This window comes from Ruditapes philippinarum, unplaced genomic scaffold, assembly GCF_026571515.1.
Source record: "Ruditapes philippinarum isolate M1 unplaced genomic scaffold, ASM2657151v2 ctg13567_1_1_1_1, whole genome shotgun sequence".
NCBI classification, from domain to species: Eukaryota; Metazoa; Mollusca; class Bivalvia; order Venerida; family Veneridae; genus Ruditapes; species Ruditapes philippinarum.
In genome coordinates this window covers 6008-31337 of record NW_026859235.1, presented here as the reverse complement: position 1 = coordinate 31337, position 25330 = coordinate 6008, and the positions used below count along the sequence as shown (strand labels likewise).

General features: G+C 32.8%; 1 protein-coding gene across 2 annotated transcripts; it reads left to right on the top strand.

Moving 5' to 3' along the window:
- Nucleotides 1–14273: 14273 nt before the first annotated feature.
- On the top strand, nucleotides 14274–24911 carry LOC132755734 (large ribosomal subunit protein bL19m-like). Of its 2 annotated transcripts, XM_060746652.1 has the most exons (6): nucleotides 14274–14408; nucleotides 18406–18711; nucleotides 20984–21118; nucleotides 21810–21859; nucleotides 22052–22189; nucleotides 24609–24911. In XM_060746652.1, the coding sequence occupies exons 1-6, from the start codon at nucleotides 14354–14356 to the stop codon at nucleotides 24861–24863; spliced, it is 939 nt and encodes a 312-aa protein (XP_060602635.1). In that variant the 5' UTR covers nucleotides 14274–14353; the 3' UTR covers nucleotides 24864–24911. The 2 variants fall into 2 exon arrangements, with proteins under 2 accessions (XP_060602635.1, XP_060602634.1); XM_060746651.1 differs by lacking the exon at nucleotides 21810–21859 and having other exon boundaries at nucleotides 22002–22189.
- The last annotated feature ends 419 nt before the right edge of the window (nucleotides 24912–25330 follow it).

Below are 25330 nucleotides of genomic sequence, written 5' to 3'. Positions count from 1 at the left end.
GTTTGAAGTTTGGGTAAAGAAGGTTTAGACGGTATTTTACCTGAGTTAGCACCACTCTTCAGTAAATAGCTGGCGTGTAAAAGGCCATTTGACTTCGGAAATGCTGTGGGAGGTATCACATTATTTGGCTTCTCTAAACTTACAGGTTTTGATCTTGATTTCAATGTTGTGAAATCATTTTGCTTTGAAACTGAGTTACTAGAAAGACTTGGTCCCAAATTAATCAACGGTTGGTGAAAGTGAATGATTCCATTACCAACATGGTCTGGGTTTGGTGAAGTAGGGATCCTTGCTAGTCTTCTGGGAATAGCATTAGGTTGGGGAATAATGGGATTTTTTGGGATACATTTAGTTCTTTCCAGGAACTTGCTGGATCCCTGCTCAGTGCAGTTTGTACTTGGTGTTTGTGCCGGTTCCCCATCTCTACTTGCTACCCTGGCATGTCTTTGACTACCTCTGTCATCTTTTGTATTATGGGCCTCATCTAACCTGGCATGTTTTGTATTATGGGCCTCATCTAACCTGGCATGTTTTGTATTATGGGCCTCATCTAACCTGGCATGTTTTGTATTATGGGCCTCATCTAACCTGGCATGTTTTGTATTATGGGCCTCATCTAACCTGGCATGTTTTGTATTATGGGCCTCATCTAACCTGGCATGTTTTGCTCCATTTCTCTCAAGCTCATGTTTTGCTGAGTTCCTCTTCATCTAAAGGTAATTTAGTTTTGACATTTTACCTGGAAAAAAAGAAAGACTGGAAGTTATTTGTTAGTTAACTGTATTTACATGTTTAGAAAATGTTTCATGTAAAACAAGTTTACAGTATGCACAATACTTAACAAGAAGCTCAACTGGACCTATATTGCTCAATTGAGTTTTTAAAAAATGTGTGTGTTTTTGTGTTGTTTTTTTGTTTTTCATTCACTATATCAAACTTTAACCCATTAACTTACACTTGGTTCAGGAAAAGGAGATTACTCCAGAAAAATGGCTTAAAGTTTATACACTAAACCTGTATGCAAAGCTACACTTAACAGTAAATAATGACTTCATCAGCCCGAGATGGGCATAATTGACAATACGCCAGAGATGAGATCACTCAACCTACTGATTCACATGACCCAGTCATTCAGACCCTTAGAAATAAAAATAATTTGTAATGAATAAAGAAATAGTAATTTTGTGTTTTTTTTATATGTTTTAAATGCATGATGGTGAAGGGATTACTTATTTTTCTAACAGGTCTGCTTTTCTTCATATATCAACATTTATTAAACATTTGCATTTTATATAACTAACTTAATCTGTCGATATTAGGTACTGCAACTGAGTGAGATAAACCCCCTATGTATCAATAACATATCTTAAAATTGACAGAAACTGGAATAATTTTAATATAAACAAATAAAATACAACTGCATCATGATCTTATATAATAAAATTACAGATTTCACAAAAATTTAAGCATGTAACTAGTAAGAATCATTGATATCTGCAATATCCCTACAAGTTTGACTGACAGACCGTAAATGTCAATCGTGTGAATGATTTTGTGAATTTAACAAGGGATTAAGCAATAATTACTCTCCTTTTTTCAGATTATAGTATTACTTTATTCTCTTTTACATTTCTTTTTTTCAACTCTCGACAGACACACACCTGCACATAACACTCGAAAGAGGGTGTTGCAGTATAGATAAATAGATTAACTAAACATGTACAATATTTCCTAATGGATCATGTACACAATGCACTTCATTGATGGTGTTAAACCCAAGTAATCCCCATCCATCTATCTTCCATTAATGTCAAACCCCTTGCTGGGACGTAGACATGACTCTCCAGAGCAGTAGTCCAACTATTTAGTATTGTTACTAATTGTACTGCGCGACGAGATATTGTGCTATTTTCGTGTCTGGGCAATACCTTGCCTCTACGTAAAAGCGAGATTCTGCCCCAGAACGAAAATATCTCAGTATCAAGCTTTGGCACGTCAATATATTTTAACTACCAGAGCAGATGACTGCACAATGCAATAAACACTACAGTACACTATTAAAAATTTCAACCTCCTTATTTAAGCTATTGGACAAAAAGAAGGGCAAACTTAAGACTAATACACAAATAATGACATTATTGTTTTTAACAACTGAAAGGTCCCAGCCCTATCAAATAAAATACTGAACAGAACAGCTGACAGAATTGTGATAGTCAAAAGAAATCATATTCGAACAATAAAATATAAATATTTACAATTTCAAGCCTCCACATACTGATTTCATTTTACCGTGTGTATCAAGGAAGAATATAAAAAAAAACAATAAATTTTGCAAAATTTGTGCAATAATTTGTTTGACAGCTGAAGCCGGAAGTCTGCACAAAAGCTTGACGCGCATGTTAACTTTATCTGGATCTTTCAGGCGCATGACATGTTGCTTCATTCGATTGCATACCTCTAAATCTTTTCCTCCCCTTTGCTTTGCTACACAGTAGCCAATTAAATAACCGTGAGGAGTTTGAAATGTACAGTACCTAGTCTCAACTTTTCGGCCCTTTGTAAACGTCAAACTACGGATAAGGTCACAATACTATGAATACATAGAACAGTCTGAATCATTATGATGGTAAACAAACTGTGGAAAATATCCTTTCTCCTTAATTGTGTCCTATCGTCAATCAAAGAAGATGTTGTAATGAAAAAGAATGAACAAACAAACAAACAATCCAATCAAGTAATCAGGTAAACCACTCAACCTATAACCGTGATATATGCTCAGAAGACAGATATCCTCACAAATGCAAATCGAACCAATTTACTTTTGCAAAAGAAATACAGATCAGTCCTCTGGAGTCAATTTTCTACCACACTAGAGACCGTAGTAGCCGTCTGGCTCAAGCTTTACAACCACAAAAATGCCATAGACTTTTACTAATAATTCTAGCCGGTGATATCGCAACCAACCCAGGACCTACAAAATTTCCATGCGGTGTCTGTGCAAAACCAGTGGCTAAAATCCATCGAGCCTTGCAATGTGAATCATGTGAATTCTGGATTCATATAAAATGTGGGAATGTGACACCAGCAGAGTACATACTGCTTGGCAACCTAGACGACCCATGGCTATGTTAAACATGTAATGATGTATCTATTAACCAGAAGTGTACACATTCAGCTTACGAACAAGACACAAATTGTATAAATGGATTTACTGAACCAAATATGAGTGAGCAGAACACAAACATCGAACCTACATTGAACTTTGAACAATCTATAAATCATGAAACCACTTCTACCTGCTTTAATATGAATAACATTAATGACAGTCTTATATTCCAACAAGGAGATCTCAGCTTTAACTCAACTATTTCTTGTGTCTCTGAACATAACCCCGAACAAAATAACCGTTCCAAGATGACATAAATACCTCAACAAACACAGATGTAGACCACTTGAATGAACTCAAAAACCTCAGAAAAGCGAATTTAAAAAGACTTCTTATTTCACATCTAAATATTAATAGTATGAAGAACAAATTTACAGAAATTCATGATATTTTATCAGAAAAGCTTGTTGATATGTTAATACTATCAGAAACTAAACTTGATAACTCATACAATAATAATATTTATAATTTTCCAGGTTATAAGATGGAGAGAAAAGATAGAAACAAACATGGTGGTGGGATTTGATATATGTAAGAGATGACCTACCTTTTAGAAGGAGGAAAGAATTTGAATGTGAGTCTTTAGAATCAATGTGTTTTGAGCTTTGTATGGCAAAACGAAAATGGGGTATTTTAGCTATTTACAAACCCCCAAATACAAAAGACAATGTTTTTACTGAAAATATTACTGTTTCTCTAGACAAATTATTCTTAAACTATGACCATATTTTAACAATAGGTGACTTGAACTATGACTTAAACAAACCTGACAAATGTAAACCCCTCACTCAAATATGTGATACATATAACTTAAATAATGTCATTAAAGGGCCAACTTGCCAAATGAAAAACTATGAGCCATCATATTTAGATGTTATTCTGACAAATAGACCAAATCTAATTTGTAATACCATAAATTTTGATTCAGGACTGAGTGACTGTCACAACTTTATTGCTACAACCATTAGAGAACAATGTAACATGACCCAATCTAAATATGTTAATTTTAGATCTTACAAAAATTTTAACCAGCAGGATTTTAACAAAGACCTGTCACAAGTACCATTTCATGTAGCCCACATATTTGACAATGTCGATGACATTTATTGGGCTAATGAAACCTTATTCAAAGAAGAAGTAAATGAACATGCACCAATCAAACAAAAAAATGTTAAAAACGAATCTCCCCCTTTTATGAATGGAGAACTCCGCAGAGCCATTTATATAAAAAGAAAACTTAGAAACTCATTTGTTAAATATAGAACTGATAAAAACTGGGAAAAATATAGGAAACAGAGAAACTTAGTTACAAAACTTAAAAGAAACTCAATGCAAATATATATTTTTTGAAAGGTGTGGTGGGGGACCAAAGTCAAAACATTTCTGGCCTACTATAAAACCTTTTCTTTCTAGTAAAATACAGCCAAAAATGATGCTCAAATTATATTAAATGAAAATGATACATTAATAACAGATCAAAATAAGGTATGCAACATACTTAATGATTTCTATGTTAATATAGCTCAAAATATTGGTATCAACAGTGATATAATGATTAATGAACAACACCCTAGTGTACTGGCTATTTCTGATAAAATCCAAAGCATTAATAATTTTGTATTTAAACCCGTTACATCTCAGGAAGTGCATAAGCTTCTGCACAGTGTGGATGGTAAGAAGGCCACAGGTATTGATAACCTACCTCCAAAAATTATAAAAGCAGGTGCTGAATCTCTTGCGGAGCCTATAAAATGTATAATAAATACAGTAAAACCCCTCAATTAAGACCACCATCGGGACTGGACCAAAGTGGTCTTAATTGCGAGATGGTCTTAATTGTGAGTATTCTTATTGCTTACACTCTTTGCGACCATGTTCTATTTTAGTCATTTTGTGTGAATAAACAATATGTATCTTAACCTGCAAATATTAAAGTATGTTATAATGTTACATCTGATGGGAAGAAAACATTTCTGAAGAAATTTAATATCAAAAAAATCTATTTGATCTGATTTCAATATTAATTATTATATGATGTACATAATACATCCATCAAATAAGAAATAAATTCATAGCAGAATCAATGTGCTTAAAGCAACATTAAACCACTCTAAAATCTACTTTCTCACCTTATTTCATACAGTATCCCAATAATAAAAGGTGTTTTTGACACCTTGTGAAATGAAGTGTCATGCCTTAAGCAGAAAATACCAACATAACAACAAATTAAAGATCTGGGTAGGTGTTGACTTTAAATCTGTGGTCTCAATAGTGGGGTCCAATAAAGAGCAAAATAGAGAATTGGGACTGAATCTGGTGGTCTTAGAATTTCTAAATTCAATAGTGATTTCTAAATTCAATAGTGATTTAAAAACTCTTCTGCGACAAGGGATTAGCCAGCCTGATTTTTATGGCGATGTGATTTACAAACTTCGTAAGATTTTGGGTCATGGTAATTTTTCTGCTGTTTTTACTAAAATCATTAAACGTTTTATTAAAAGAGGTTATGACCCTACTATTTTAAGACATACTGCATGTTTAGTGTTCAACCCTTTTACAGTTGGACACTACGTTTTCCTCTTTTGATTACATCTGACGGACCAAGTGGGAGACTCTATGATGGATAGTTCGTAAAGCCCTTTGGTACTGAATTGTCTTAATGTTCGTCTTCTGCCTTGCTTCGTCGGGCCCTTGTAGGTGATTTTCTTGTTGCTCTGTCTTCCTTTAGGACATTGAGTACTTTTGTTATGGTCATTGGGTTTACTTTTATATGTTTCTACATGATCATTTTAGTGTTTTACTTATTTAACCTTTTGTAACCATGACAACTGTTAGAATTTCACTTGGCGGGGATTCATTTTATTTACACTGTCTCGTTTATAGGAACATGGTGGGGCTAAGAGCGAGGTTTGGTGCACCATTAACCGGTTTAAACTCCCCAGCAGTCATTATTATGCTGCTGACCGTTCCAAGGCGGCGCCCCTCTGTGTTCCTCAGATGTATGTCTATGTCGTTTCTTACTGTTTTGGTGACACTTTTGCTTGTGTCCCTTGTTGTTTTCTCGTCCAGGGTTAGTATCTTCCACCATTGCCTCTAGTTTTTATTTCTTTGATTGACGCCCCCCCCCCTTCCCCGGTCTCCTGTCCCCATCCCCTTTGTGGGCATATTATTCTTTTCTTTTAATTCCTAATCAGTTACAAATTATTTATCATTTAATGATTAACCCGTCCGTGCTCTGTCTTTGCGCTGTCCTGTTTTTGTTTGGGGTCCGCCTGGGCTCCTTGCCACTGGTTCTTGTTGCTGGGTCGTGTGGGGGTTGCGTTCGTTGAACGCCGCCTTTCCTTGTTGATCTTGTTTATCATATTTTTAAAAGTGGAAAAGCGAGGTGGTCTTAATTCTGGATCATGTAACCATTGACATAAAGAACAGAAAATTCCGTTCTTATAAAAAATGGTCTTAATAGCGGGATAGTCTTAATTCCGGGGTGGTCTTAAGGAGGGATTCTACTGTAAATGCTTTATTAATAATACATTTCCGGATTCCCTGAAAATGGCTCAGGTTACCCCAGTTTATAAAAAAGAAGATCCTTTTCAAAAGAAAAATTATAGGCCTGTAAGTATTCTGCCCACTTTCTCGAAGATTTTTGAACAATCAATAAATAAACAACTAGTTTCATACTTTGACAACATTTTTCATAATTTTCTAGCAGCTTTTAGATCTAAATTTGGATGTCAAACTACCCTCTTACGGCTAATAGAAGACTGGAAAAATGCCTTGGATAGACATGAGTATGTAGCAGCAATACTCATGGATCTATCAAAGGCATTTGACTGTCTCCCACATGACTTGATCGTATTGAAACTTAAGGCCTATGGCTTATCTGACACAGCTGCAGAACTTATGCACAACTACCTGTCAAATAGAAAACAAAGGGTTAAACTTGGTAAAGCATGCAGTGACTGGATGTCAATAAGTAAGGGAGTTCCCCAGGGATCCATTCTAGGGCCTCTTATTGTTAACAACTTTATTAATGACATCTTTTACTTGATTAAATCAGCCACTGTGTACAATTATGCTGATGACAACACATTATCTTACTGTGATACCAATATTGATTCTTTACAATCTATACTGGAAAATGAAAGTTTATCTATGATAAAATGGTTTGATATTAATCTAATGCAAGCCAATCCGGACACATTTCAGGCAATTTGTATTGGAAGACAAACAACTAGTAAATTAACCTCATTTTGTCTTAATAGTACAGAAATTGTCTGTGAAAAAAGCGTGAAACTTCTTGGTGTTGAAATAGACTCTTTACTAAATTTTGACTTACATGTATCTAACATTTGCAAAAAGGCTGCAAAACAAATCAACATTCTCGCTAGACTGAGTAAATTCTTACATCAAAATACTAGATTGTTAATTTACAAATCCTTTGTTCGTTCAAACTTTAACTATTGTCCTTTAGTTTAGCATTTTTGTAGTAGACAAAATACTGAAAAATTTGAAAAGTTACAACATAGATCATTGAAGATAGTTTTTGAGGATTACAGCTCATCATATGAATTTCTTTTAAGTAAAGCTAATATGCCAACTTTACATATCAGTAGATTAAGACAATTAGCTATGGAAGTTTTTAAATGTTTACAAAATATATCACCAAAATATGTTCAAGAACTTATTACAGTAAATTCATCTGATTACTCTTTTAGAAATACCAACACACTTGAAGTTCCTAGAGTAAACACAGAGACTTATGGTATGAAAAGCTGTCGTTATGAGGCCACCCAGGTCTGGAATACTAGTAGCCTCCCGAATGAACTAAGAACAGACACTGATTACGGTGAATTTCGGAGGCTTATCCAGACCTGGAGTGGCTTCAAATGCAAATGTTCTATGTGTGCCTGAGTGTTATGTTGTTGTTTTTTTTCTGTAAAGTTTTGCAATGTGAATCAAGTGAATCTGCATGCCTCTTTTGTTTTTCTGTGTTTTGTCTGCCATGGAGAAATGCTGTATAAGGCCTGTATTTTTGTTTTATATTATCCTTTGTGTGCTTTTCGTGTGCTTCTTGTATGTATATTTGTATAGTCATTTGTCAGTATGTGTTAGTGCTTGAATGTGTGGCAGCTGCTGATCAGCTTTTCACATTTTCACATATCCCATTAAAGGGGACAATAGCTTTTTAAAGTTTATTTTTTTTTATCATTTCTACTTTTAATTTAATTTGGTTTTAATTAATATATTAACCTAGACCATGACTTTGTCTAGGCCAGCTCAGATCAGCAACTGTTACACAAACATTTCAAATTTTATTATGATGCTTGTACATGTTTTAGTTACACCCATATTTTCATGACTGAGTATATATCAGATGCTGCTACTAATATATGCTCAAGCACCATGCTGAACTTTAGGTCAACCATATTAAAATAAGAATGAATCCTTTATTTTAAATTTATTTTAAAAATTTTAAATTTTTAAAAAATTCTATTTCTGATTTTAGGGTTGTGTACATAAATAGAATTCTTGTATGATGTAATTTTATGTGATGTTTGATTGTAGTGATATATTTGCTTTTAGTCAGTAATGCTATCTTACCCATATTTATAAATATTATTTGTTTTACAGAGTCATTCATAAATGTACATTGATCTTCTTAATACTTTTATATATTTTCTTTTATACAGATTGTTTGTTTGTATTGTTAAAGGATAGTCAGTTATGTCGGAAAATAGCTTATATAGCTAATGTGTGTATGTTTTTATGTAACCGACTATAAATAAAGATTATCTTATCTTATCTTATCTAGATATGGTATTACGGTTTGACAAAAAAATAAACATGTAGGCTGGTGTAAATAATTATTTAAAGTAATAATTAAAACTTAAAAAACTGAATCATTCTATTTGATAATATCGTGTTCAAGTCATCTTATCTACGTAAGCACTCGTAAAATTTCATTAAATTTGCATCTGAAAGCCCTGCCCCCTCCCCCAAACCATTTGTTCTTCTTTAAGGAAATATTAGCATAAAACGTCCTTGCATTTGTTGGCGTTAAAAGTCTGTAATTTCCTGTGAAAATAAATAAACGTGAATTTTAAGTTGTGTAGAAACAAATGCATGAGAAGTCTATTAAATATGTATGTTTTTTTTCAACGGTCAACTAGAAATTAATACCACATCTAGCATTTTAAAGTCTAAAATTTTCTTGAAAAATGTAGACACTTATTTTCTCTGTAAATGTGTATCTAAAATGCAAAAGTCGGCAACATTAAACACGCTGCTAACATTTTTTCTTTAGTAAGGGTCCAGATTATTTTAAACTGAAGCAAATTGCATTAGGTGCAAAATATTAAAAGGCAATTTAAAAGAACGCTACCAGACTGAGATAAAGAGATAATTATTTAAAGAGACATAGAACATATAGAAAGGATGCATATATCCGACAAAAAGTCTTAAGCTGGGGACACAGGTGGGCCATAAAACAGGTGATTTCTTGTGAAAAAATGAATACTCGTGATACTGTGTTCTTTACTATGGTATCAGGTAGTTCAGGTTTCTGGTGGGTGTCAGATGGTGATGGTCAACCGTCACATGATTTCATATATAAAGGCTAGGTGTAAAAATGTAACTTATGTGTATATTTTTGATAATGTTTGTAATTTGTGAAGGTGCTCATTGGAGCGATGAATGCACTATTTATAAAAGTATTGACGATAGAAAAAGAAGATTGAAAAGTGGTTGTTTTAAGTGTCTGAAAGACAGTCACAAAACAAATGAATGCAAAAGTTCAAAGTTATGTGTGTATTGCGGCAAAGTAAACGTACATCATCGAAGCTTATGTGATAAAAAGTTTTCAAAACAGTTCCAAAAAGAAAGTGTTCATTTGTCAGAAGAAATATCAAAGGAAGAAAATCCAAGTAAAGAAGCTGGACTATTATCCTTAAACGAAACTGTGCTTATGCAAACGGTGCGGACTTACGTTCATGGTTCAAAAAGTCTTAACAGCGAAAAGGTACGTCTCATCCTTGATTCAGGTTCACATAGGTCATATATTGCAAACCCTTGCAGACCGTTAAAACTAAAAGGAAAAAAGGCCCAAAAAAAAACATTTAACTTTTGGGCAGTGACGACGGGGGTTTGATCAAAAAAAAACAAAAAAATTAAAATATAAAAATGAAAAGGAGTTATTGACATAAAAAATTGTGCAAGTATTAGTGGAATGATGCAGCGTACTAAAGTAAAAAGATAGCCAGAAACAAAAATTACTTGAATTTACAAAAGATTTGACCCTAGCTGATAGCATACCAACAGAAACAAGATCAGATGTTTTAGAACTATTACTTGGTAACGACTATTATTTGATGTGATAGAGTCAGAAAAAAATAAAAGTGAGTCCTGGATTGTACCTCCTATCTTCAAAATTTGGATGGATTATTTCTGGACGAACAGAGCTTGATGAGACGATTCAGGATACATATGATGCCAGTATGTTGATAATGAAACATGGCAGAAATGTGATAGAAAATAAAGTGTTTCAAGAAGTTGATCCTCCCCTTCAAATGCAACCAAATATAGAAGATTTCTGGAATTTAGAAGGAATTGGGATAACAGATAATATTACTAAAACTGATGATGAAAAGGCAATGCAAACTTTTAAAAACACACTTAAAAGAAAAAATGGAAGGTACCAGGTCACGTGGCCTTGGAAAGAAGATATTTCAGAATCAGATCTACCAGAAAATAGAGGATTAGCTGTTGGAAGGCTAAAATCACTTGTAAAAAGGATTCAGAAACAGCCCGATTTGATGGAAAGATACGGCGAAGTGATTGAAGATCAATTACAAAAGGGTGTTATTGAAAAGGTAGAAAGAGATAAATGTGATGGAATAAAGCATTATATTCCCCATCACGTTGTGATCAAACCGGATAAAGCAACGACAAAACTTAGAATCGTTTATGATGCGTCGGCAAAAGTGAATAAAGAATATCGCAGCTTGAATGAATGTTTAAGAGGTTAAGAGGTCCTGTGTTACTTAGAGATCTTTGCGGTATGATCCTTCGATTCAGAATGCCAAAAATAGCTGTTATTTCTGACATAGAAAAGGTTTTCTTCAAGTTGCCTTACAACCATCGGAAAGAGATGTAACAAGGTTTTTGTGGTTCAAAAACTATAAAAATCCTATTGTTGATGACAATCATATACAAGAGTACAGATTCAGAAGAGTTCCATTTGGTGTTATATCAAGCCCATTTCTACTTAGAGCAACCATTGAGAGTCATCTAGATATATATAAAACTCTGTTATCAGAACAACTTAAAGAAAATATTTATATGGATAATATCATATCTGGTGCAGACACAGTACAAGACGGTATTGCTTTATACAATGAAGCAAAGATGATATTCAGTGATGCAAAAATGAATTTGAGAGAATGGATTACTAATAGTGACGAAGTTAATCGTTCAATACCTGAGATAGATCTTCGTGAAGAGCTATCACTATCAAAAAGGGATATGTTGAAACAAGTAGCTTCGGTATTTGACCCATTAGGATTATTTGCTCCTATTACAATGAGAGGAAAGGTTTTACTCCAAAAGGTGTGGAGCAGCACCTGGACTGGGATGATATACTTGACAAAGAAGATGTGACTGAGTGGCTTGAAATAAAAAGTGATCTTTTGGAGATAGAAAATGTGAAAATAAACAGACATGTTGGAAATTCAAAACGGAAAAGTTGGTGCTAAATACATGCTTATATGCTTCTGTGATGCTTTCTATCAAAGCATATGCTACAACAATCTATCTTCGACAGGAGTCAAACAAATCAACTAAAGTAGATCTTATATTCAGCAAAAATAGACTAGCTCCGTTGAAAGGAATGTCAATACCTAGACTTGAACTCTTAGCAGTTCTTATTGGAGTCAGATTCGTAAAATTTGTAGCAGCCCAATTGAAATTGTTGCTTAATTCAATGGTGATACTGACAGATTCGCAGTGTGTATTGCAACGGATTAAATCTGAAAAGAAGCTTCCAACATTCATTAAAAACAGAGTGAATGAAATTAAAGAGCATGACGACATAGAATTCCGGTACGTCAACACGAATCATAACCCTGCAGATATTGCCACTAGAGAATGCAAAGCAAATTAAAATCGCCACAAATCGAAGCGCATTTTTGTCCTAGTGTTAGTGATAAAGTGCTTATAAAGGATGATGTTTCCCGCGGACAGTAGAAATTTGGAAAAGTGACAACTTTGAATAGTATTCGAGATGGAAATATACGTTCAGCTGATTTACTGACATCATCCAGAAAAGTGATAAAACGACCTTTAAATCTCTTAGATCCAATTGAAGTAGTTGATAAATAAAAAATGAACAGAGAAAATGTATATTATCATCAACGTCGTGGGATGGTTGCATACCTGCAAAATTTAAATATAGATAATTCATTGCGTGTCATATTAAAATATGAGGAACAGTGTTTATTATAAAAATATTATGTGACTCTTTATCACTCATTTAACAGACATAAGTTCGCATAAAAGATGCGTATTTGTATTACAATTTGTTTAAACATTTGTGCATTGATTTCGTTGTGTATTAATGATACTTATTGGTCAAGTAAAGACATTTGCTTGTTTATGTTTTGTGGGGAATGTCGCGAGGATCGCGAAATTATATGACATGCTTTCCAAAAATGTGTAATTTTCTCCGGTGACCTCATAATTTTGTTTTACTAAAGTTATGCTCCGGCATAACCTTTACACATTATTGTAGATATGTTCTCCGGCGGAGTACTTTGTTTTAATCCGGCGGAGTATTTTGTTATAAATCATGTTTCTTGACTTTCTCGTGATATTTGTGTTTTGGCGGGAATTATTTCATTGGTATATAAGTCAGATTTCAGTGTCACGAGACAGAGCTTTTTAGGATTTCAAGTTATTATGGATAGTGTTAACGTTTAGGTTCAAAATTCATATATATCATGTATATTGTGTTCTTTCGGCTTTAAAATTATATAGTGTTGGCAAAATAAAAGTTTGGAAATTATAGTTCAGTGTTTGTGCTCTCTATTTAAGTCTTTCTTGTGATTGGAGTAAAATAAAGTATAATTAAAGTATACTCCACCACAATTTTTGTAACAGAGCTGGCGTTACGTCTCTTTCTAGAGTTCTTTGTAATTAAGATTTTTAATATGTTAGATACACTAATGAAATTCTGGTCATTAATTTATATACATACTGTAATTTATTTGCTTTCGCTGTTATATATGTAATATTTATATGATTGATCCAGGATAGATCTTTTCTTAATGTTACACCTACATACAATGTAGTTAGCATCATCGGTAGCTTTTAGTTCTTAGCCATGTAGTTTATAAGAAATATTACATAATGTTTCTTATGGCTGATTCTTAGGATTTTGCATTTATCTCAATTAAACTCCATGGACCAATCAAATTCCCAGTTTTCAAGGATTTTGAGAGGTAGGGGGTTGAGCTTCTTAGGTTTATTTGATTGTATTCCTGTGTTGTCTGCAAATAGTCCAACTTTGCCTCCGACAATCCACAATTACATGTTGGGTATGGCCATATAAGAATGACCTGTTCAATGAGATGAACTAGAGTTAAATTCTAATGAGGGGTTTATGATGGTTGACTTTATCAAATGATTTACTGAATTTCATGACTATAATATCTGTCTGTTTGCAATGCTCTAAGTTGTCATGAACTTCTCAAGAGAAACTTATGAGCTGGGTTCACAGCTATGTATTTACCTGAAACTATGTTAAACAGGGCTTTAAAGACATCATGCTTGTCATTGAAAGACGTACTATTTTAATGCGAAATTCCTTTAGTAATCTTGGGGAAATTCTGTCATGCGAGATGTTGAAAGCAAAATCTGTTGAAATATACTTGTGCAGGTTCTAAGGAGCGTGTACAGTAGCTTGTTCTTCCAAATACCATCCATGAACAGTCTCAACCAAAACTAAGTCTTGCAATATTTTCAATTTTGCCGTTTTTTACACTTTCTTAATTTTTTGCATTTTTTTTTTTTTTGCATTTTTGGACTGGAGAAGAAAAATATTTAGTGACGTACACCCTCAAATACTCAATCCAAGGACGATAACCCAAGGACGATAAGCGTTCAATGATTATGATCAAGCGAATAACATAAAATATGTCAAATTTATCATTTTTTAGAAAATCTGCATTATTATTATATGCGAATAAAGGTAAATTTGTCGTATTTCATCGTTATGGTTGGTTTAGGTTTAGATTTTCTGATTTATGTAAAATAATGTATTTTTCACATGTTTTCGCGACATTGAAATGAAAAATATTTTTCAAATATCGTTATCAAATGGGTTTATAGAAGTTATTTTCTTGGGCTGATGTATCTTCTTTCTTCATAAAAATGAGATTGTCACATTTCTGTTAAAATAACATCAGCAGTAATCAAATGTCAAAATAATTATTTAAAGTCTTAATTTAGTTTAAAAATACAGCACACTGTCCAATTATGGTTGCCATATAAGTACGCAGGACACCAGTCTCTGCTTCTGTTTTCAATCAAAACACCTTGTTTTTTATCGTTATCTTGTAATTCGAAAAGTTGCGATGTGTCACTTCAGTACTTTGGACGAAAGTTTTCAAAACCATCACTATCTAGCAGGTACTCACGTTACCGTAAAGCTCGCTTTGCGAGAAGGCCCTTCGGGCCAGCACGTCGAGCTCGCTATTACAATTATCTCAAAATCAGAAGCAAACTCCAGGAAATAATGTACCAAAATATATTTATTGATTTATGTATGACACTTAAGTAAATAAAACTCAATATTACTTAATAATGGATTAATGTAAGAACTAACATTATAAAACATAATCCATGATAATCTATAAATGTCCAAAGTCAATATAACAAAAGGGCTTACATTAATCAGATTCCGCCAAAACCCGCCAAACAAAACATAAAGCAAAAATACAAATCACTGACAAAATACATATCAAACAATGTTACAAATTAAACAAATCTAATAGTCATAGAAGAATGCAGCAAAATCAAAACTATATCAATCTCAACAAGACTAGGGTAACGTCAAGAAAACCATTACCACAAGTCTTCTAACCTCAAAGAAGTGAGAATACCTCCTTCAAAAGGAAATAAAACGTGTAAGACATAAAGATACTGTCAAACCACGCACAAGAAGTCTAAAGGAATAAAAACAACTCCCTTTAAAGACTATGAATTAGAATCAAAATAAAGCACCATGAACAATTTTGACAAAACTGCATTCATCGAATAAACAAACTTATATATTACAGACATAAACTAACATATAAACATGAATATTTACATATATAACATTCAGTGCTACATGCTGAGCAAACAACATCTTACAGAACCACTTTACCTTTAATCAAATGCGACAAAGTATTAATGAAAAACGACGTAATAAACGCGTGCCTTCTAAATTCAAATGAAGACCTTTGTCTTTAACAGCAAATTGTGAACGAATTGGTTTACCAAACTTGAAAAAAAGGCCTAAATGAATGAATAAATTGACAATTCCTTTCTTTACATAGACCTTCCAACAACTTATTGACTTGTTTAACTTTCGCACTTGTATCCATATAATCACACGAATGAGGCAATATGGAAGAAAAGACAATATGAGTGTGAGAATTAATACTCCTAATCAAAGTAATAAGATTGTTGAAAAAGCTAATAATCTCATCAACTGAATAATTCTCCCTAGAATTAATGTCATTAGTGCCAACATGAATAATTGTGAAAGGTTTTGACACTAAAAAATGAGCATTCTGTATCCTAGCTGAGAGACGGGCTATATTAATCCCAGGGAAGGCAATCACCTTTGTATGCCAAATGCCGCTAACGTCCTTGGCAATGGAATCAGAAATAATATGAACCATCAGGCCTGGAATGACAAGAAAAACAGATAACCAAATATGCAGGATAAAAACACTCACACTAGAGTCATTCTGTTTCTAATACAAACATCCTAGATAAAATATCAATTTTATCATTCCAATTAAGATCTAAATAAACCTTATAAGCGTCCGATTTCCAATCACCTAGTATTTGAATAAGCACATGGGGGATATTTGACCTATGTGCAAGAGTTGCAAAACCCCGTCTAAAAGAATGACTGGAAAATTTCTCACAATCCAAACCTATCATTTGAATACATTCCCTTAACTTTTTCTGAAACAAATAATATGTAACCACTGAACCCTTTGGTAAAGTAAATAACACATGACGATGTTGACGAATTTTCAAAGCTAAAAGCAAAATTTAACATTCCATGAAAAACGTGTCATACAAACTGTACCAAAAACTAGTTGAGCAGCTTATTTATAATAACCGCGGATGAATACAAAAAATCAGTCAAGCAAATCAAAACAAGTCACTCATTTTAAAAATAATAAATTATAAAAAGCCCCTGTCAATATCGATAGTTAAAAGATTTTATGTTTATCAAAAAATACTTCATAGTGAGCTATATACTATTTCACGACATGGTATAAGTAAATCCAGCTCGTTTTGAGGCTTTGCCTTTTTTATATTACGAAAAAGGAAAGCCTCAAAGCGAGCTCAATTTACTTTTACAGTGAAATAGTTTAAAAAAATAATCGTTCATTTTTATTTTACATCTTCCGTTTTAAAACTGTCATTCAGTATTTTATGCACTGCTTCCATTTAATCTTGTTCCCTGTCCTACATTGTATTAAAGTTCCCACAGAAGTGTGCAGGAGACCAGTCTATGCATCCGTTTTCAATCAGAATTCCTCTGCTTTTGTTGTTATCTTGTAATTTGAAAAGGTTTGGATGTGTAAATTTCCCATAGTTATGCAGTACTTCCGGACGAAAGTTTTTAAAACTATCACTATCTAGCAGGTACTGTAAAGATACCGTAAAGTTCGCTTTGCGAGTAGGCCCGTGCCAGTTCTTAGAGTTCGCTATTAAATGTTACTCTAGTTTTTGGGTCAGCATCTCATTTAATGTCAAACCTGGGATATAATGTTATGGAACAGGCAACTGAAGATGGTAATGTAATGATTTGTCCCACTGACGATTTGTCTCTAACAACTTGCCCCACTTTGCTGTGTGTGTGTGTAGTCTATGCTTAACCAGGTTCCATCCGCTCGTAAGGGCACAAAATGCAGCTTTCGCTGTCAAGTACTGACCATGGACATGTCACCAGTCATGCCCTTAAAGAGTTAATTTTGAAGCACAAAGTGGTGATAATTTACCTCCATGCAATTTCCACAGTATATTAGCCAAAGATATGCATTTTGAGCCAAAAGTAGGTCACTATACTGTGGTCAGTGAGAACCTAAATGTACAGTAACCTAAGACAATAATGAAAGGAGGTAGCCCTTAAAAGAGCTGTTGGTGTCAGCAAAAGGCCTGCCGTTCAAACCATATACCCGTGCTAGGTATTTCGATTGAAAACGGAAGCGGTGCACGGAATGGGACAAATTGTTATCAGTTTTAATATTGATAACTTAACAGTTAAAATGATCAATTTCTGTTCTTAAAGTTAGATACAGAGAAAATTTTATTTCACAAATATACCAAAATACATTAGATGTACCTAAAGTATGCACAACCAATTATGGTAAAAAGAGTTTTCGCTTTGAAGCATCTAAATTCTGGAATAGTTTATCTAATGATCTCAGATGTACATCTGACTTAAATGAGTTTAAACAACTAATTGAAACATGGAGTAAAGACAAGTGTGCCTGCTCTATGTGCATCTAATCTTTTTTTCAAGTTTATGTTCTATTTAACTTGATTCCTGTTTTTTGCTTGTAAATAAATTTAATTATCTTTTCCTTAAATTATGTACTATGTATTTGTATATATGTAAAACCCTGTTATACTATACCTTCATTAGACATGAATGTATTTTCATTGTAAATGCTCAGATTTCATTACAATGACTATATGAATTAATTGTATGTATTATTATCTTAACGGTGTCTGTTTATTTTTGTTTCTTTGTTTCTTATTATTATTTTCTATATTTTTGTTCATGTCGGATACAAGCTTAAAGCTTATGTTTTGTACTGTTAACCATAACCGACTATAAATAAAGTTTGTCTTACTGTCTTACTAAAACAAATATTTAATCTTATCATTACTTACTTTTGATAACCTACATAAATAGGGATTTTTATGTTTACTTGTTGTAATATACATTTCAGATGCAGTATTTTGTCTGTCATGTCGTGCTAAATCAATTATGTCACATTCAAATGCTGTAATGCATGTAATGTTAGAAAAACACAGAGTTTCCTTACTGAACAAAGATCGCGAACCTACAGACCTCACAGAACCAATTAAGAAATATAGAAACTCAGATGTGGCCATGGTCAATGAATACAGGGAAAAGTTTCCTGAATTTTTACCTAATCCAGACTGGAAATATCGAGATCGATTGGGGGAGAAGTTGGAAAGATTGGAGATGTATAGAAGAAGAAAGAATATAGACATTCCAGAGTTTTATGTTGGTATGTATATACTTGTATTGACTTAACATAAATAATGCATTTACAGACAGCTTTGTTTTTGGTGTATTTCCATCTTATAACAGACTGATGATATTTACATATAATTGAACAACATGGCTATTTTAACCCTATCTCCAGGGGGCCTAAATAAGGCCCCATTCCCAATCCAAAATAGTCTTATTTCCCAATTTTTCCCAACTGTTTTGAGTTGTCTGTTTTTTGTTTTTTTAAAGAATTTTTAGCTCGACTTTTCTATGAAAAGGGGAGCTATCCTACTCGCCCCGGCGTCGGCGTCACACCTTGGTTAAGTTTTTCGTACCACCCCACTTTATTTCAGAAGTATTACAAGTATGGCTTTGAAACTTACCATACTTGTTCACCATCATAACCTCCATGTACAGACAAGAGTACATAACTCTGTCAAGGTTTTTGACAGAATTATGGCCCTTTTTTGACTTAGAAAGTGTATTGAGCTTGGTTAAGTTTTTTGTACCACCTCACTTTATTTCAAAACCATTGGAGGTATTGCTTTGAAACTGACCATACTTGTTTACCATCACGACCTTCATCAACAGACAAGAGGACATAACTCTGTCAAGGTTTTTGACAGAATTATGCCCTTTTTGACTTAGAAAATACATTGAATATGGGTAAAATCCACTTATTGCCTTAACCCTTTGAGATATTGCTTTGAAACTTTTAATGCTATTTCACATCATTACCCCCATCTGTACGCAAGAGAAGGTAACTCTGTCAAGGATTTGTTTTAAAAATTAAGGCCTTTTATCGACTTAGAATCTTGGTTAAGTTTTTAGTACCAGTCCACTTTTTGACTGAACTGTTTGAGATATTAATTTGAAAGTTGGAATACTTGTTTACAATCATGATTCCCAAACATGTCCAGGAGAAGGTAATTCTGTCAAAGATTTTATTTGAATTATGGCCCTTAACTGTCAATGTTTTGTATTATAGGCAAGCACTGACAACATCTAAAAAAGCTTGATAAAATTTATCTATTACTTGTATTATAAGGTAACTATAATACTTTCACATACAAAGTCAAATCTATATATTATGCTGATTGTACAAAAATATACTGCTTCCTTGGCATAGATTTCTTGAAAAATTATGTTATTATGTCATTTACCAAGGTGTTCTGAGTGACGTAAAAATACCTTATTCTCTCAAAGTGGGTTTAATACTATTAAATTTATTTAAGGCTCAACTCAGTTTTTTTTCCTTTCTTACCAGCCCTCTTTTGACTTAAACATTTCAAACTTTGCTGCAGTGTTCAAGGGTATCACACAATTCAGTAAAATAATTCTTCACTAAATATCTTAATGCTCATGGCCATTGTTCACTTTAAAAATACAGAGATTCTTGTATTGCCTTTTACTGCAAAAACTTTTTTTATTGGCAAGCAATAAAAAAGTCGAGCGCGCTGTCTTACGGACAGCTCTTGTTTAAAGATACTATTATACACATGTCAAAAACTAAAATGTGATATATAAGGTAAGTTTTCAAATTTCCAAAGCCTAGAATGTCGATTTTCATATTTAGTAGAAATATTGACCAATAATTATTGAATATAAAGTATTTCCTGTGTATATAATCCAAATTTAACATCTGGTTACTTAGAAAATGTTACTTTTTGTAAATATGCATAGCTTGTTAGAAAACTTATCATTGAATGAATACAATCAAACTGTCCACCCACTAAGCTAACAAGGGAGATCATCACGGGTCACTGCTTTGATCCTCATGTGAAGTGTAAATTCTCTCTTACTATTGATCATCAACATTATGTCTAATTGTCACAGCTGGTTAAAAAAATCATGCAGGAATAGTAGTCGTTCACTTACAGAGAAATTGGTTAATTATCCAGGAAAGTTTGTTGGGTGGATTGACTGTCGAGATATTACCAAAATTGTGTTAAAAATGTAATCCAGCTATAGATAGTTGGATAAAAATTCAACTACATGTATCAAGATGAAGAAAAAAATTTTGAAGGAAAAAATGCTGCACTCAGAGGTCTGACTTTTAGAAATTGAATGTTAAATGAAATAGGTACTGGAAAAGTTAAAGCTTCAAAAGTTGTAAGGAACCTGAAATAATAGAATTTATAAATTTGATGTAACACCATGTTATAAAGATCTACACTAATTCTACTGTCTACTAAGTTTGTCATACTGACTTATTGATGTGTAACATATTACATAATCTAATAGACGAGTATTGGCACATTATATCATTGAATGTTTTTTGTTTATAGGTAGTATAATGGCAGTTACAGTGTCGGACAAGTATGCTCCTGGGAAAAGTAATAGATTTGTAGGAATATGTATACACAGAGAGGGGCATGGACTTAAACATACTTTCATTCTGCGGAATGTCATAGATAATCAAGGTATTGATGCTTTTTCTAAATTCCTTTTTCTGGAGTCTCTGTTCTATCCTTACAAACTCTAATTTAATCTTTTAAAGTCACTTTTTTACAAACAGAAAATTTGGGTGTCACCATCCTTCTTCTGTCTATTTAGAATATTGCACTACTTCTGAAAATGTCTTTAATTTGATGGCATTACAAATTTGAAAATATATGGAAAAAATTAAAACTTACTGAGACAATATGAAGCTTTTGTGATATACATCATTCATATTTGTGAATACTTTCTTTGTTAAAGTCTTTAAAAATCTTCGACACTTTGTATTATTATTATTTTAATATCTGGCTTAACTAAGCAATGACATAAGTTTATTACAATAATGTAAGACAAAATTTCTTGTCTTGTTTATTTAGTAACTTTTGGTCATTCAGTAATTTTTGGTTGAGGGACTTTTGTTATATCACAATTTTCATCAAAGGGTGACTGCTATGATATGTGTAAGACAATGTTTTGTTTCAGGTGTTGAGATTATGTATGAAATGTATAATCCACTGCTACAGAGTATTGAGGTTTTATGTTTCAGGTGTTAAGATCATGTATGAAATGTATAATCCACTGCTACAGAGTATTGAGGTTTTATGTTTCAGGTGTTGAGATCATGTATGAAATGTATAATCCACTGCTACAGAGTATTGAGGTTTTATGTTTCAGGTGTTGAGATCATGTATGAAATGTATAATCCACTGCTACAGAGTATTGAGGTTTTATGTTTCAGGTGTTGAGATCATGTATGAAATGTATAATCCACTGCTACAAAGTATTGAGGTTTTATGTTTCAGGTGTTGAGATCATGTATGAAATGTATAATCCACTGCTACAGAGTATTGAGGTTTTATGTTTCAGGTGTTGAGATCATGTATGAAATGTATAATCCACTGCTACAAAGTATTGAGGTTTTATGTTTGGAGAAAAGATTGGATAAAGAACTGTTTTATCTACGAGACTGTCCACTAGAATACAGTTATTTCCCTCAAGATTTTGAACAGCAGATGATACATGAGGGTATGGACGTTCCTGTTAATAACATCAAGGTTAGTGCTATATCATGTTGCTGGAAGTGAGCATTGTAATGTTTGGTACTTTGTATCGATAATAGTCCACAATAGTTCAATGGCATCTAAGTCATGATATTAACAACTAACACAAAGTGTGTCTTAACTGTTTAATTTACTAATTCCAATTGTGCTGGAGCTTCATACATTTAGGCGGGAATACATGTTACAGAGAATCATGGGAAGTATAGACTTGCTATAGTGATGATATAAGCCTACTTAAATAAAGTTGTCACTTACTTAAGTTTAATATGTACCTTGTTTGGTAATCTACCCAAGTCTACATTGTTTGATTTTATTGACCTTACAGTTATGAATACATTATAGCACTCATTAAAATATTTGATCCCACATGAATTATTTATTTACATGAATTTATAATTATAAGGAATATTAAGGAATATATAATTTATAATGTTTTGAAAAGTCAAACTATGTTAAAGCTGACCTCAGCTTTTCTAAAGATTAAATATGTAATTTTTTTAGATAAATATTTTCATATAATTGGTAAAGTTTAACAAATTTTTAGCTCGACTATACAAAGTATATGGAGCCGGCGTCCACATCCAGATTTCAGATAAAAGTTTTGGTGCTGTAAAATATTTTTCACTATAACGTTTTCAATTCTTAAGGTATCAACTTCAAACGTCAAATATATGTTCCTTATCATCAACCACATCTTATGTATTAAGGGTCATAACTCTATCACCAATATTTTTAGATATATCCCCTTGAACTTAGAATTTTCCTTAAAAAATACTATTTTTTACTGTTGCTTCTTTATTTCATTAGAGCTCAACTTCATACTTTAAATATATGTTCCTTATTATAAACCACATCTTATGTATTAAGGGTCATAACTCTAGCACCAATATTTTTAGATATATCCCCTTGAACTTAGAATTTTCCTTAAAAAATACTATTTTGTACTGTTACTTCTTTATTTCATTAGAGCTCAACTTCATACTTTAAATATATGTTCCTTATTATAAACCACATGTTATGTGGCAAGGTTTATAACTCAAGCACCAATATTGCAAGAATTATCTCCGTATAAACTTAGATTTTTTACTTGAAAATTGTTATTTTTTACTATAAAGGTATCTTCCTCTAACTTCAAATACTTATTTCTTATCATCAGTTACATCTTATGTGACAAGGTTCTTAACTCTTGAATTGATATTTTCAGATTAATCTCTCTTAGAACTTGGGATATTTTAAGAAATATTATAACTTCTTTACTTTTTAAGGGATCCACTTCAACTTCAAATATATATTTCCTATCACTACACACATGTTGTGTGACAAGGTTCATAACACTAGCATGACTATTTTCAGAGTTATTCCCCCTTGAACTTGCAATTTATGTTAACAAATGTTATTTTTTTACTCTAACTTAATACATATAATAATTATGATTATATATAATTATACATAATTGATTTTTCTTTCATAGTTTTATCTTCCTTACTGTGTCCAGTATTTTATTAGTGGAGCTTCGCTGTCATCTGTGACAGTTCTTGTTCTGTGGACCTAAAAAGAAAATGATTCAGTATGATTTGTCACATGATTTGTCACATGTATAAACTTTGAAAAACATTTGTGTATGAATACAGGATAATTATGTTAATTATATTTTTTGTTAGGTATTCATGCAAATGTAACAACTTTGAATGTTTTGATTTTGTTATCTAACCTGCAGTTACCATGTCCTCCTAGTGCAGTAATATTTTTCTTAGATTAAGTTTAGTTGTGACCACACACTGTTGGTCTATTTGATGGGAGTAACTAGATCAAGTTTAGTTGTGACCACACAGTCCATCTGTCTGATTAAGTAACTAGATTAAGTTTAGTTGTAACAAGATTAAGTTTAGTTGTGACTACTGAGATTAAGTTTAGAGTCTTTGTGAAGGTAAACACACAACAGAGTCATTCAATACAATAAATGGCCATAGCCCTGTATTCAACTAGTCTCTAAGTCAAATATGGTCTAATATAGTCCATCAACACTTTAAAATCTTGTTGGAAAACATAGAACTTATCAGATAGGGTCACTTTCATTTGGAAGTCAGCTTTGTTGCATCTTTCTGTCAGATTTTGACATAATTCAAGAAATTTGATGAGTAGATGACACTTTGTGTCCAGACTGCTCAAATACATTGTAAGTTTTGATTTGTTAAAAAGCATAAAAACATCCATATATGTGATAAGGGTTGTGTTTCCCTATATGTATATTAAGAAAACTTACTGTCCTGTAATCTGTGGTTAGCTATACAAACTTTTTATAGCCTACTTGTTTAATGTATTGACTTATTTGAACCATTTGTGAATTTTTATTTTTTTTTCTGTTTTTTTTTATTTGAGATAGATAACTGAGAAATCATTATAATATTTATAGGTAACGCTTGGTCCCCGGCCTTGGACACAGAGGTGGTGGCGTATGGATCTGAAAGGAGTTCATAAAGTTGATCCGTATAGATCAGAAAAGGCAAGAATAAAAGGTAAAAAGAAAGACGAACATCCACAGTTAAAGAAGGTGTGGGAAAAAGATGATATCATGAAACATTACCGTGAATCTATAAATTATGTTGAATCGGCAGAAATTTATAAAGAGATGCAAAAAGAAAGTAAAGACTGGAAAAGGAAAAGTTAATTAGTGAAACAAGGAGACGAAATTAATAAAGTTTGTCTTGATCATAAATGGTATTGATTTGTTTATATCCCCCAAGGTAAATTCTAAACATAAAATAATCTAGCTATATGCAAATTATCTGCATACTTGCTCCATGTAGACAATACTGCATACTGTATTCCAAATTATATTCACTTTATGTAAGCATTCAGGTAAAAAGGGATAGTAATTATGATTTTGTTTTTCACTGCAAGACGTACAACAAATACTGCATAGTTGTTCCAGGTACATAATGCTGCATACAGTTTCAATGTACATGATATTGCATAATTGCTCCAGGTACATAATGCTGTATTCTTGCTCCTGCTACATAATGCTGCATACTTGCTCAAGGTACATGATGCAGCATACTTACTACTGGTACATAATGCTGCATACTTGATCTTTGGTATATAATACCAAATACTCGCTCCTGGTACATAATGCTG

Excerpts from the sequence above, each read along its gene's own strand:
- LOC132755734 (XM_060746651.1), top strand. The coding sequence starts at position 14,354 with ATGTCAAATTTATCATTTTTTAGAAAATCTGCATTATTATTATATGCG. Across the intron at positions 18,712-20,983 it reads CATTCCAGAGTTTTATGTTG|GTAGTATAATGGCAGTTACA; the intron begins GTATGTATATAC and ends TTTTGTTTATAG. Across the intron at positions 21,119-22,001 it reads GAATGTCATAGATAATCAAG|GTGTTGAGATCATGTATGAA; the intron begins GTATTGATGCTT and ends TTTATGTTTCAG.